Here is a 13,624-nt window from a genome sequence, read left to right as displayed (position 1 = left end):
TCTCTCTCTCTCTCTCCCCCCTCGCTCTCTTTGATTTCTTTTATTGACATAATTAACAACGTGGGTGCAGACGTGAGCAAATTTCAAATTCTGGTTCACCCACGGCCACTGGATACCTCACAATCGTATTCAGATATTTTAAACATTCTCCTTGCAATAACTCCTAATGTCAGGAGCTTCGTTAAACTGGCCGTTTTCCTCCAGTATTTTTGCAAAGTCCAGATGCATGCACATATCTGCGTACGGTCCCGTAACACCACGCCTTAGCGCAGGTAGGACGTACGGTCCCCTAGCGCCAAACACTATGGGGGCGTACGGTCCCCTAGCGCCAAGAGCTATGGGGGCGTACGGTCCCCTAACATCAGCCTTTATAATATATAGATGGCAAGCGCTATTTGCAACGCCGCGTTCTGAATAGCTCCCCTGCTATTTGAAACGCCAGTACTAGAGATCTAGAATCTAGATCTAGATGAGTAGCCATCATTTCTACATGATAATATTGTAGTGTTTTGCCTGGAATTGTGGAAGCTTTCTCAGTTTTTTGATAAACCTCCTTGGATTTGACTCCTTTTTTTATGACGTTGTCTTATTCCGATCAATATTGGGTAGATCTAGATCTAGAAAAATCTAGATCGAGATTAGATCTAACAATTGTTTCTGGCATTGTTTGCACAAAGTAGACGTCTTGTTCATCTCTCATAATCATAATCATCTGAGTTAGAGTTTGAGTCAGTTTAAGTCGCAAGACGCTTGGATAACAATAACACAACGGTGCAACTCGAACTTTAAGTTAGGCCTAGAAAACGTATACAAGCTGTCTACTGTCTACGTTCTCTTAGCCTTATATGTTCAGTGCTTCCAAGTGTGTCATCGAATGCCGGTCCCGAAAGTTGTTTTTTTTTCCTTCTCCTGAGCCTAAAATTGAAAAAAAAAAAAATTAGACTCAGAGACCAAGGAAAGCCACTACTGAACTTTAACAAGGCCTAAATTGGTAAAACGAAAAGTGTAGGCTATACTAAAGCCCCATTTAGACGTACAGTTCGTTGATCGACAAACTGATAGTTTAACCGACGAACTGGGTCATCGGTAAACTGACAGATTGTCGACGAGAGAAGTTCCGTTTCGACGTACAGTTTTTTATCCGTCCTCGGGCTGTTGTAGCTAGATATCTAGGTCAAAACGTCAACGAAATGGCTAAAGCAAGTTACGTGGATGATTCCGTAGCATTTTTTGTTCTCAAATCCAAAAAGAAATCTACAAAGAGGACCATCTGGGCTAAAGAATGACTGTCAAAAAGAAGTACCTACACACACACACAAATATTCTATTTCCACAATGCTGGCAACGTTCGATAAAGTGCGATGAACTGTAGTAGTAGTAGTTTACTTTTTTTGGTCCCCCCCCCCCAATTACTATTCGCCGGTTTTGGTCCCTAGAGTAGATGTAGGGGGTGGATGGTTCGGGGGGGGGGGGGGGGGGCAGCTAGAATTCTAATAAGAATGTGGAGGGGGTTTCAAGGGGGGAGGGGGCACTTTATCATAATTTGATGTTTTGCCGTTAGGTTTGATATCTCTCGCTCGCTGCGCATCAAACATAAACAAGAAATCTAGATCTACGAGGGCTGTCCCACGGAAAAACGGAATTTGGCTGTAATTTGAAAACTATTCAATATTTTCACATTCTGTAAACGCACACTTGTAAAACAATCATTTAGAAATTTCCCCATTGAGCACCATGCACATCACACAAACCAAACAGACACAGCAGTTCTCCAAAGTTGGCTACCCCCTTGGAAAATTGGTCAAGGGTAGAAGTGAGGTCTGTCCTTCGGTTTCTAACCGCAAAAGGTCTCAAACCTATAGAAATACACACTGAAATCAAGTCAGTTTACGGGAAGAAAGTAATGGCAAAGTCACAGGTATATATAAGTGTTGTAGTAAGTTCAAAGCCGGGCATACGGATGTCAGTGACAAAGTTCACCCAGGACCTTGTTTTTCTGCCAAGACTGAGGACAACAAGAGTCGCGTTAACAAACTCATTCAAACAGAGAGGCGCCTAAAATTTCGCGAAATTTCCGAGTCGCTAAACATTTCAAAGTCGACTGTCCATAGGATAGTGTTTGATGAGCTGCACTATCGAAAGGTGTCTGCTCGATGGGTCCCAAAAGAGCTGACTGCTGACCACAAGACACAACGTGTTGAAATGTCTCAGACTTTGTTGAATCGTTGTCGCCAAGCTGTCACGGGAGTCATGAACGCATCTGGAGACCTCCAACAACACGATAAAACATTCCTGAGAAGCATCATTACAGGTGATGAGACTTGGATACACGACATGGCCCCTGAGACGAAGAGGGATTCAATGGTTTGTTAGCAAATGTCTCCACCTTCCCCGAAAAAAGTTTAAAGTTCAACCATCGGTGAAGAAACTCATGGCCATGGTTTTCTGGGATGCTAAAGGTGTTCTGCTTTTTGGCATTCTGGAACCAGGACAAAGTGTTGATGCTAACAGATACTGCCAGACTCTTGATAAGTTGAGAGAGGTTTTGCGCCGGAAAAGACCAGGCCGGTTGTGCAGGGGGGTCATTTTGCAGCATGACAACGCAACGCCACACACCGCAAACGTTACGAAAGACTGGATCCAAAGGTTCGACAGGAAAGTTCTACCACACACCCCTCACAGTCCTGACTTGCACCCATCAGATTATCACCTTTTTGGACCAATGAAATGCCATATTTCTGGACAGCGATTCACCGACGACGAAGACCTTGTGGAAGCCGTGAAAGATTGGTTGAAATCCCTTGACGAAAGATTCTTCAGGGAGGGTATCTTCTCCCTGATCCAGCGGTGGGAAAAATGCGTCCAGCGGGATGGTGATTACATTGAGAAATAAAGCACATGTTGAGGTATGACGTGTTACATTTTTATTATAATAGGACAAAGATTATTGCTTTTATGGATCTTTTCCGGTTTTCCGTGGGACAGCCCTCGTAGATCTACCCAATATTGATCGGAATAAGACAACGTCATAACAAAAGGAGTCAAATCCAAGGAGGTTTATAAAAAAACTGAGAAAGCTTCCACTCAATTCAGGCAGAACTACAATATTATCATGTAGAAACGATAGCTACTCCATCTAGAATCTAGATCTAGATTCTAGATCTGGTACTGGCGTTTCAAATAGCACGGGAGCTATTCAGAACGCGGCGTTGCAAATAGCGCCTGCCAAAAATTAGAATAAACAGCACCGTCTAGCTAGATGAAACAGTGATGTGTAGCCCTCAGCTGACTCCAACACATCTCGGCGGTATACTACACACCACATGGCACATTTTTTGCCTTCACTTTCAAAAATGAAGGGGCGGGCAAATGGTAAACAAAAGAAAACACACAAAAGTAATTAAATTGGTAACCCGGTATTAAATTGTGTTCCCCGCGTTAATTTTACTAATTTTGGGTGGCTGATCACGAAAATCTTATATTACTTTTTTGATTTGACAAATATTTAGGAAATTTTTGGAATGTATTTTCACATACGCCTGGGGTAACATCAGAGAAGCCGCTCTCTCGTCATCACTCCTTCAGTTCGCCGGCCGGCAAATATCTGGCGTCGCCAGATATCTGGTGGTTGGACGGAAAACCCTTTGATATCGAGAGAATTGCTCAGTTTCCATGTGAAATTGACAGGATGCCGGCCATCCTCTCGATATCCTACAGTTTGTCGATCAGCAAACTGTACGTCTAAATGGGGCTTAAGGCCTACTTTGTACAGAGCTCCTCTTGGGGACAAAACCAGAATGTGCATGCTTCATCACTTCATAAAAAAACTACAAAGCAACAAGATATAATTATGGGAACAATTTGTTGGTCAGTCGAGTAGAAGACAACAACAACAACAACAACAACAACAAAAAAGAAGAGAAAAAAAAACACGTCCAGGACCGGGATCTAACCCACAATAAAAAAATAATGGTTTGACTTCAAGCGCAGACGCGCTGTCACTTCGACCATCAGAATTTCCGATAACAATGTGCAGATTAAGCTAGATATTTTACACACGGCGACACAGCGTTTTATTTAGCACTGGCGCTAATCGCAACGTGGCGTTGCAAATAGGCACTTCCTATATAGATCTAGATCTAGAGTCTAGATCTACATTTAAAAAAAAACATCTTCAAAGCAGCTGTACAAATTATAATTTATGGGAATGTTGGTCAGTCGGGAGGAGGAGAAGAAGAAGAAAAAAAGGAGGACTTTCGTAACGAGCAACCACTATGAGACAGCAGAATTGAGGGCAGGGGCGAAGCGTCTATATAATCAAATAATCACTGCTTCCCTTCCTAATTTTGAAACATTGTCGCTGCCAAATTCATCCATAAACGTAAACCTCTTAAATTAAATGTAAAAAGACGTTCGTAATCAACAATGGACAGTATGCCTAACATTCAAAACGGTTTCACGGCCACAGAATAGCCTCTTCACCCCTCTCGGGCCACTCCATAAGCAGTCGCAATCTTTGATTAAGTAAGCTTAAAGTGAGGCTGGAAGAGTCTACCAATAGAGTTGAAGGGAACATGTGCATAGCAGTCAAAGCTGTTTCATTGCCACATATACCCTGTTCACCCCTTTGGGGCCACAGTTATAATCAATCACAATCCCTGATTATGTAAGCTGACTAACACTGGTCGAGTCTACCTCACAAATGTGAGGGGAACTAACTCCTAATAATCTCTTGACTGCTGCATGTGCTTGTTTTTTTTCCTCGACTTTTTACCATCCTATAATCAGATCGTGACCTTGATTATGACACCTGCTCCTGGCCGCGAAAGGCTAACAAAAACAGCCAAATGTGAAATTTAAAAAATGATAATCGTCATGTTCTACCAAAGAGTTAGACTCACTGGTAGATCTATAACATATAGATGTAGTACTGTCATCTCTGCTTTTTTGCTTTGTGTTTATGTATTCACATCTAAAGTTAAATTTAATTTTAGATGGAACTGATATTTAATAAGATACTTTCCCGATTATTTTGGCGGTTGAACATACAATATGAATTCTGGATTTGTTTTCATTCACAACTCAGAGTCGCTGCCTCGAGTAAGATTCTTGTGTGATATCTACAGGCCATATCTGGTCCCGTTTCACTTTGATTACCCTGTCAAACAAGTCAGCCTTCGCCCTTGATTGAGGGGTAGGGTTAGGGTTAGGCCTCTTCTTTATTGTGTTTGATGGGGTGGTCGCTCGTTACGGAAGTCCTTTTAAAAAAAAAGTGACCAGGATCAGAGGATCGAACCGCTCCTAAAATCATTGCATGACTTCAAACGCAGACGCGCTGTCAATTCAGCCATCAGAACTTCTGAGAGCGAGGTGTAGATTGTTAAGCATAATATGCATAGAGACACTTCCATCTTTGGTGCCGTGCGGTTGGCTATACTTAGATGTAGTCACGTGATTGGAGGGGTATCCTGGTCTGACGTCAAAAAAGATTTAAGCGCCTTACTTAAAAATAGTTTTCGTCTTTCTACGTTTAATCGCATGTGATCTTGACCTACTTGCTTTACTCTATGACTATGTGTATCCCTATCGTTAATAAATCGGTGCTTTTTCGCTAGTTCCCACCTCCCTTATTTGAGCCTAGGTCTACATATCTAGAAGATCTAGATTCTATATATATATATATGTTTGATGCGCGGCAAGCTAGCCCCCCATGAAACCCCCCTACTCTTGGGGCCAAAACCATGAATAACAATTACGGGTGGGAACTACGGTATAACTACCGAAAAGCGCCAATAAATCACCCCTGGTGAGAATTTATCGTGACCCGCTATTCTCACCGTTCCCCCCTCCTAGACATCGAAAGTGATGTCTATATTTTTTTAATGGAATAGTTGTTCTTCCTGCTTCAAGCGTTCAGTCCCATGATATAAAGGAGCGCTCTTACAGAATTAAAGTCGGGATATAGGGTATGGAAAATTACGATGCAGAATGTCTTTAAAAATGAAACAGATTTATTCGATCGCGCTGCGCATTTCGTTGATAGAGGAAACGCGCGACAATCCATCGATTGTTGCACATTCTGTTGATCAGCGGATCGCACAGCACTTTTTGTCGATCCGTTTGGTTGCGCTTTCTATAGATCTTACCCCTGAGTTTTGTTATGTTTTGTTGTCGTCCAGAGTGTAATTTAGTTTCACTCTTCAAAGTCAAACGGAAACTGAATGGAAGTAACTGAAAGTCAGGGTTACAATACGAACTAATCGAAGTGACTATTCGAGTCCGAATAGACAAAAATTATATTTGGACTCTGAATTGAGTCCAGTATGATGTCCGTTCCGACCGTTGTTTCTAAATATTTCCAGCATTTATGAACATTTTTTGCGTTATAATGATAACAATTGAGACGTGAGCTTTAATATCCAGTTACTAGAGATGTATCTAAACTTACCCTAATTTGCTTGCGACAGTTTTAGTGGCCATAATATATCTGTGATCTGCAGAAAAAAAATCCAAATGACCCCCTAATCCAAAGCAGTGCATCTGTGTGTAGGAGTAGGAGTACAAAATTTAGTTTTTTGTTTTATTATATTACACTGGTAATTTTATAAATTTGATTTGAGACGGTATTGACCATCAGAAATATATTTTGACCAACTAGACATTTAAATGTCAGTGTTTAAATGTCTTCGTTTCTGCAAAATTAGATCTTCAGTCAGGAATCTTGTGACCTTCTAAGAAGATCAAAGGAATTCACCGCATTGAATTAGTCCATTCAGCATGCAGATTAAAAGACATAAAATCTTAAAATCAGGGAAAATATATATAATACTGCATGCTAAAAAAAAAAAAAAAGCAAACAAACAACCAGCTCTTGTTTTTTTAAACAAATTGTAGAAATGATGAGAGGGCTAAATGTCTCTGATACATACACATGCAGCAATAACTCGTAAAGCCTTTGCCAGAAAGTTAAAGTTGTTTGCGCTTTGGCATATTGTGGGAGGGTGGCCAGTTCCTTTCCATGCCGCCTTTACTTCCCCAACTCGGAGTCAGGTTCTCATTACTGCTGGATGGGCAGGAGGGGGCGAAAAAGATCAGTGTCCGAACCGAAGTTCGAACCCGGACTTCTGCTTTGGAGGCGAGCGCACTAACCGCTCCGCCATCGCACCCTCGAATGAAACTTAATGAAATTTTTTATTTGAAAAAAAGAAGGTGGTCATTGAAACAATCAGCTGCAGTGTTCGGCATGATTTATAGTGATGTACAATCAGAATCAAAGGCTTGTGATGTCCCTTTGATTAATTATTGTTAGAGTCAAGCAGGCAGCAAACTTCTAAACACCCCCCTTCCACTCGTTATAATGAGCTCTCCAAACCCTCTTTCTTCACGCCTTTGTTTACATCACTTTCATCCTTGTACCTTCTATCCTTGTCCTTGACACTTGACACCCCAGGGAAAAGGCTATCCATGGATAAAGGTTATAATAATTTATGAGGGAGATTATAACAAATGTTTATATTGCTAAAACATTCTAGTGTGTGGACAGTCATGAACTAACATTGAACCTGACAGGTGGTAGTCTGTAAGGCTTACATTATAATTATTGTCATAAGGTATCATCATCACCAAACATGGGGCTCCCATGGTATAGAGGTACAGTGTTTCACTGTGTTCACCTCTCATTCAAAAGATCATGGGTGTCACATTATTTCCTGTAGCTTCATTGTTCATTTTGTGCTCACAAGGTAAAAAAGCCTTCTATAGCTCTTACAATGAATTTTTAAGTAACCATCTTTTTTCCTGTTCCAAAGTGAAGTGTCTCTTTCTGCCAATGATTCAGCTTTTTTAAAGGTGTGCCAAGCAAATGTGGTTTCTAAAGGCTGCAGAAAAGATATTAAGTGAGCATAAATTATCTGCCATGCAGTGTTCCCGTCTTACATTTTTAGACAATATTAATCTGATTTAGGTTTTTTTCTATTTAGGATTTTATTGTTTAAAGAAGCAGCTGCTAATCTTTATTACTAAGTTAAACCAATTTTTTTTTTCAGACTGGAATACACACTCTTTGTGCAATTGACATGATAAAAGAGCAAAATGTGTTTTGTCATTCTGTACTACAAAGACAGACATTTGTTTCAATGGGATTTTAACATGATTGTTCATACAAGTAAAAGGAGTATCAAGATTTGGTAGGAGCTGAGTGCCTCATCAACTGGTTCGAGACGCAAATTTTCATCATGGCGACTGATATTGCTCAGTTTGTTCAATGCTTGAAAAAGCCGCCTTTATCTCGGACAGACAAGGTAAGACTTTGATCTCAGACTTACCGTTTATTTTGTTACCATGTGGTACCTCTATGTTTTTTTAATGGTTAAATGTAGTACTGTCCTAATTTAGCCATGCCATGTTGATGTTGTGGAGAAATCAGTTGATTTTTGTCGGGTAGTAAAGGAGCAAAAAACTTTGTCCATTTCTGAGACTTTTCTCTTGATGTGAATCAATTGTAAGTGATGTTTTTGGTGCTTAGTATTGATAGAAATATGCTGTCCTTCCTGCGGTAGTCCCATTCAAAAACATATCTCATAACACTCCTTCACTGAAAGTTTTGAAGAACAAAAAAATACAAAAAAAGCTAGTAGGTATTTGGCGGGGACTCTGGTGTGGTTTGCTCCTTCTTTCTTATCAATCATCCATCGTCCTAAATCTGTCCTTCCTCTTTTTGGTGTTTGTTTCTCTTTTGTAACACCTCTAAACTTCAGCACTTATATGACCTTATTGCGTTGCTAGTGCCGTTTAAACTCTTATTAAAACTTTTTAAAGCTGATGCTTAAAAAAAAAAATTAAGAACCAAGAACTTAATACATGTGTTGAATTTTAAGTGTTTCACTTGTATTTACCACATCGTGACTTTTCACTGTTTCTTTGAGATTTTAAAAAGTTAGAATGGTGTTTTATATATCATGTTCTAAGTTTAGAATAAATTTGAGGGTTCCAGTGATAAAGTGTCAAGTTTCTTGTCACTTATTTGTACAAGGGAGGTTAGATGTTCTTGTTCTTTTATTAATTAAGCTTTTAAAAAAATGTATTCTGATATATCTATACAGTTTAACACACAACATAGCAAAGAGATGTACAGGTCACAAATTTATTCTAATACTTGGTATATCTTTGTACTTTTAACAAATGTACGGTCATAGTCTGAAATTTGTACATAAAAAGGAAATATTTCTTTTTATCACTGGTTTGGCTACGTATGTGCTAGACTGTAGTTTGTTGTACTGTAAGTATTTTTTTTATTATGTAAGGGAAAAAATACTGACACTTTTTTCATTGAATTATAATTTGTTTGTTTTCCTCAGGACCTGAAAGTTATATTTTCTTATCTCCATGGAATGGAGGCTTTAGCTGGAGTTCGTGAGCATGCTCTGCAGAGTCTGTGCTCTATGGTTCGTTATGAGTTTCACGAGGGAAATGATATCATCTACTAGTAAGTGACAGAGAAAAAAATGAGAGAAATAACCTTGAGACTTCCTTTAATTTTGTAAGAAAATAACTGACACCCTTATTTGGCAATGGAAATAAAAAGTGGAAATGAGAACATTCTATCTATTATAAATATGCTGGTTCAAAGAATGGTCGTCTTGTGAGTCTGTACATAGGCCTGCATGTGCTAGTTTTGGAGTAGTAAAACTGCGTACCTACTATTGTATTTTATTGAGTAGAAAAGAGATGGTGAAACACTTTTTTTGTTGTGCAAAATTCTGAATGATGCCAATATTTCTACAGTTTCTTATCATCATCTTATTTAGTTCTAAATAAAGTACTAATTATGCCTCTAGATACAAAAGGAAAGAGGTAATTTTAAAGATAATGCCCGCTGGCAAGAGAGAATGAGAAGAAAAAAAGGTAGAAACAGTACATCCGTGCAAATGAAATGATTTAATTTCACTATTACATGCTCAGTTTCTGAACATCTGAGCTGGCCGAGCATGATAGTCATTGTGTGTGCTATTCCAGTAGGGTCTTCTATGGATGATCAGTTAGCCTTGTTTTGATGATTTTTTTTTCTTTTGAGTGACATACTTCGTGAGTCTGTACAAGCTAACTGTGGTCATGATTATGACATCACAGAAGTTATCTTTTTTAATACAATGCTCAGACTTGTTAATCATCTTTTAAGGTGACAATGGATGGAGACTTGCATTCGGTCAGGAACAACATTGTTTCGTCTTGGCTTTTGAAATGAAGTTATATTAGTTTCCTGTAGCAGCTGAAATAATTTTTTTCTCCGAACAAGTATGAATGTGAGTGGTATTTTTGGGCTATGACTATTACACTGTTGGTCTAAAGTCTCAACTCAGTGTATATTTCCGATGGATGTGTTTTTAAAGTTCTAAAACTCTTTTATTTTTAGTATTTTCCTGCTTTTTTCTCTTTTCACAGTCTCTCTTTTGAGTTGTATGTGTGTGCATTCTTTTTTTTTTGTCCAGAATGAAAAACGAATTTATGTATATTATCTAGCCTGATGTATGCTTATTCACGTTTATAATGAAATGATATATATATAATATAATGTTTTACAAACACTCTGGGAGATGTTTTAGTATTATTCTCATTTTTATATATGTATTTTTCTTATTCTGTAGACTGCACGTGGTACATGGTATGTTTATTTGTTTGTGTCTTACAGCCAGGGAGAGGTAGCCTCGTGCTGGTACATTTTATTGTCAGGCTCCGTGTTCATAGAAGGATCTATGTTCCTCCCCAGAAGCAGGTAAGGTGTTATTTCTTTGCTTTTTTTTATTAATGAGTTGATAATGTGTATGGATACACCGTTGCAAACCCCAGTAGAATGAGAGGGATGAGTAGCCAAACACTTGGCAACTTGAGAATTTTATGTAAAGCTGCCACCCCTAGGCGTGGGGTCGTCATCTTTTCTCCTTTCAAAGTTTTTTTTTGTAAACTGTTTTGTGAACCAACGGTTCAGCCAGGTTAAAAAGAAACCGAGCCCTGCCTGAGACATTCAGCACATTTGGAGACTTATGTCTAAATGGTTATTAAAGACCTATCGTTTGTCGGATAAATTTTCTTATTTGAGATTGAAAGTGAAAAGGTTAACGAATTTTGGAGGGAGGCTCGGCTCATATGTGGAGGAGGTGGTTCCGTGCATTCGAAGGATTTCAATCCGCCCCCCCCCCCCTTATCTCTGAGCTCTACGCACTTGTTTCATGTGTCAGAAAAGAAAGGGGGAAGGGAAGGGGGTTTGAAGTCAAATCTGTGTTTAGTGATTCCTGTGTGTGTGGTAGAGGGAGAGAGAGAGAGGGAGAGGGAGAGAGAGATAGAGAGAGACCTCTATTTTGTTTGATTTAACTTGGGAGTCTGAGCGTACCTGCCACTGACGTCATCATCTGGCTAGGGTATTTGTCGTGGACGCAAGGACTTTGCTGTATCTTTTAGACATTTGCGAGTACTCGTTGCTTTTGATATGTGCGTGTGGCATCTGACACTTGCCTCTTTGAAAGGTGGGGGGGGGGGATTTTTAGAAATGTTTTTTGTGATTTGAGAACGCCGAGTGAAGTGGAAAGGGTTCAAAGTATTGTTCTTACAATGATACTTTATAATTTATACCCAGAAATCATATCAAATCAACAAGTTATAGCCAATATCGATGCTTGATTTTCTTCCCGAGAACTCGGAATATTCTTATAAAATATTATCCTATACAAAGTAAAAATAATGTAAAGAGAAATGTGTAGCAGATAACGGAAAAGAAGATGACGTGGAGGGAAGGAAAACAGAACAGCATAGGCTCATTACCATTTTTTTGTAAACTGACGTTGTTTAGAGCTAGTGAACAAGGATGCGAACTTCTGTTGGAAATGGCGTACAGGAACAGTGATGGGCTCAAGGGCCACGCTTCCCCCTCCCCTCTCCCCCCTCACCTAAAACAAAAACGAAAAATATCTAAGATATCGACTGCTTTCTCTCTCTCTCTCTCTCTCTCTCTCTCTCTCTCTCTCTCTCTCTCTCTCTCTCTCTCTCTCTCTCCCCCCCCCCCTCTGTATAGTGGCATTCACATGTACACATGTAAGCGTACAAGTCTTATGTATGTCTATATAAATATACATGCTAGCAAGTGTATAACGAAATCAGTGGAATGCTGAAATCGTTTCGTTATGTACAAGTTTCGCTATGTACCGGTAGATTATTTGTGTTTTAGATGCAAAAATATACAGATCTAGATCTATAAGAAAAAAAGAAAGAAAAAAATCGGGACCCGATGATCTGTTCAGTATGTGCGTGTTCTCTAAGAGAGTGTGTGCAGACAGGCAGATAGATATATAATATACATACATACACTTATGTATTCATGCGTTTGGTAGAATAGTAAGTATGTGTGTGTGTGTGTGTGTGTGTGTGTGTGTGTGTGTGTGTGTGTGTGTGTGTGTGTGTGTGTGTGTGTGTGTGTGTGTGTGTGGAGTTATGTTTATAGCATAATAAATAATAATTCCTGCCTTTATTTCAGAGCTCGTTTGACATGATGTCTGATTATTCGTGTGTGATTGGTGTGGTCTTTATGATCTTGTTTTTGACATGTACTTTCTTTATTGTGTTTTCTATACTTTCTTTATGGCAAATTCTTTCAAATATTTCTTACATTCTTCATTATAAATGTATTCTTTTTAGTGCGGTTTTTTGTTTGTTTTAAACAAATGGGTTCTCTGCGTTCTTTGTTATAAACGTGTTCTTTACTACAAACACACTGCAGTTTAAGATTTGAATTCGACCGGGATGAGACGTGACCCCCTTTCCCTCCCCTAAACTCCCAGCTTTCTTTGAAGAACATTTCCCCATGGCCTGGTGTTGCGTGGAAAGAAGGCTCGGAGGGTTCCACCATAGAAATGACCTGTTTTGTGTTTCTATCCGAGGAGGCCGTTGAACTTGGACCACAGGTACGACTGATGCTACAAACAAAGGAGTCCTGTCAGTTGCCGCTGTGCATCATATCTTCCGTGTTCAGAATGTGTTAGTGGATGGTTGGATCCTGCCACTGTTAAGATCTTGTTTCTCTCTCTCTCTCTCTCTCTCTCTCTCTCTCTCTCTCTCTCTCTCTCTCTCTCCCACTCTCTCTCCCACTCTCTATATCTCTTGTAAAAAATTTGTTAGGGGGAGTGCCCCCCCCCCCAGCCCTATCCTATCCTTTCCTTAGTTGTTTCTGTCTGCTCCGTCTCCACACCAAGGGATAGTTATTACGTAGATATCCTTTTTGATTCAGTCTCGGACAACGACTTCCGAAATATCCGTGTGCGTGAGCTATGGGGAAGGGCTCTCGAAACATGTTGTTCGCTTATCGCTTGCGTTGTCTCTGCGTTTCTGGCTCTAAATATTATAAAGCGTACAGTTGCCAAACTTCGTGTTCCTGAAATGCGACCCAGTTCGCTTCGCAACATCGATCATATTCTTATGTCAGGTGCAGTTATGTTGGAAAAGTGTTGTTTTGTTTTGTTTTGTTTTTTCGGAAAGGGGAGCAGGAGCGGATATATTAAGTGATCATGCTCACAGGGATGAGAGGGAAAAATAAGTCTGTGGGTTTTTTGTATGGGTATGTGCGTGTGAGTTGTATTTG

The 13,624-nt window shown here is 39.6% G+C and overlaps 1 protein-coding gene across 1 annotated transcript in view; it reads left to right on the top strand.

The window, feature by feature from the left end:
* LOC106012665 (rap guanine nucleotide exchange factor 6) overlaps positions 1–11,951 on the top strand; it is a 16,847-nt gene extending 4,896 nt beyond the window's left edge. The window contains exons 2-4 of the mRNA XM_013086280.2: positions 8,046–8,300; positions 9,357–9,484; positions 10,688–11,951. Of these exons, the coding sequence (XP_012941734.2) occupies positions 8,235–8,300; positions 9,357–9,484; positions 10,688–10,775 (282 nt within the window). The 5' untranslated portion in view covers positions 8,046–8,234 and the 3' untranslated portion in view covers positions 10,776–11,951. The remainder of the gene's footprint in view (positions 1–8,045; positions 8,301–9,356; positions 9,485–10,687) is intronic.
* Positions 11,952–13,624: the final 1,673 nt, after the last annotated feature.

The sequence above is a fragment of the Aplysia californica genome, unplaced genomic scaffold (genome assembly GCF_000002075.1).
Source record: "Aplysia californica isolate F4 #8 unplaced genomic scaffold, AplCal3.0 scaffold00451, whole genome shotgun sequence".
NCBI lineage: Eukaryota > Metazoa > Mollusca > Gastropoda > Aplysiida > Aplysiidae > Aplysia > Aplysia californica.
Note: the sequence above shows the minus strand (reverse complement) of the source record. Positions and strands in the feature narration are given on the sequence as shown.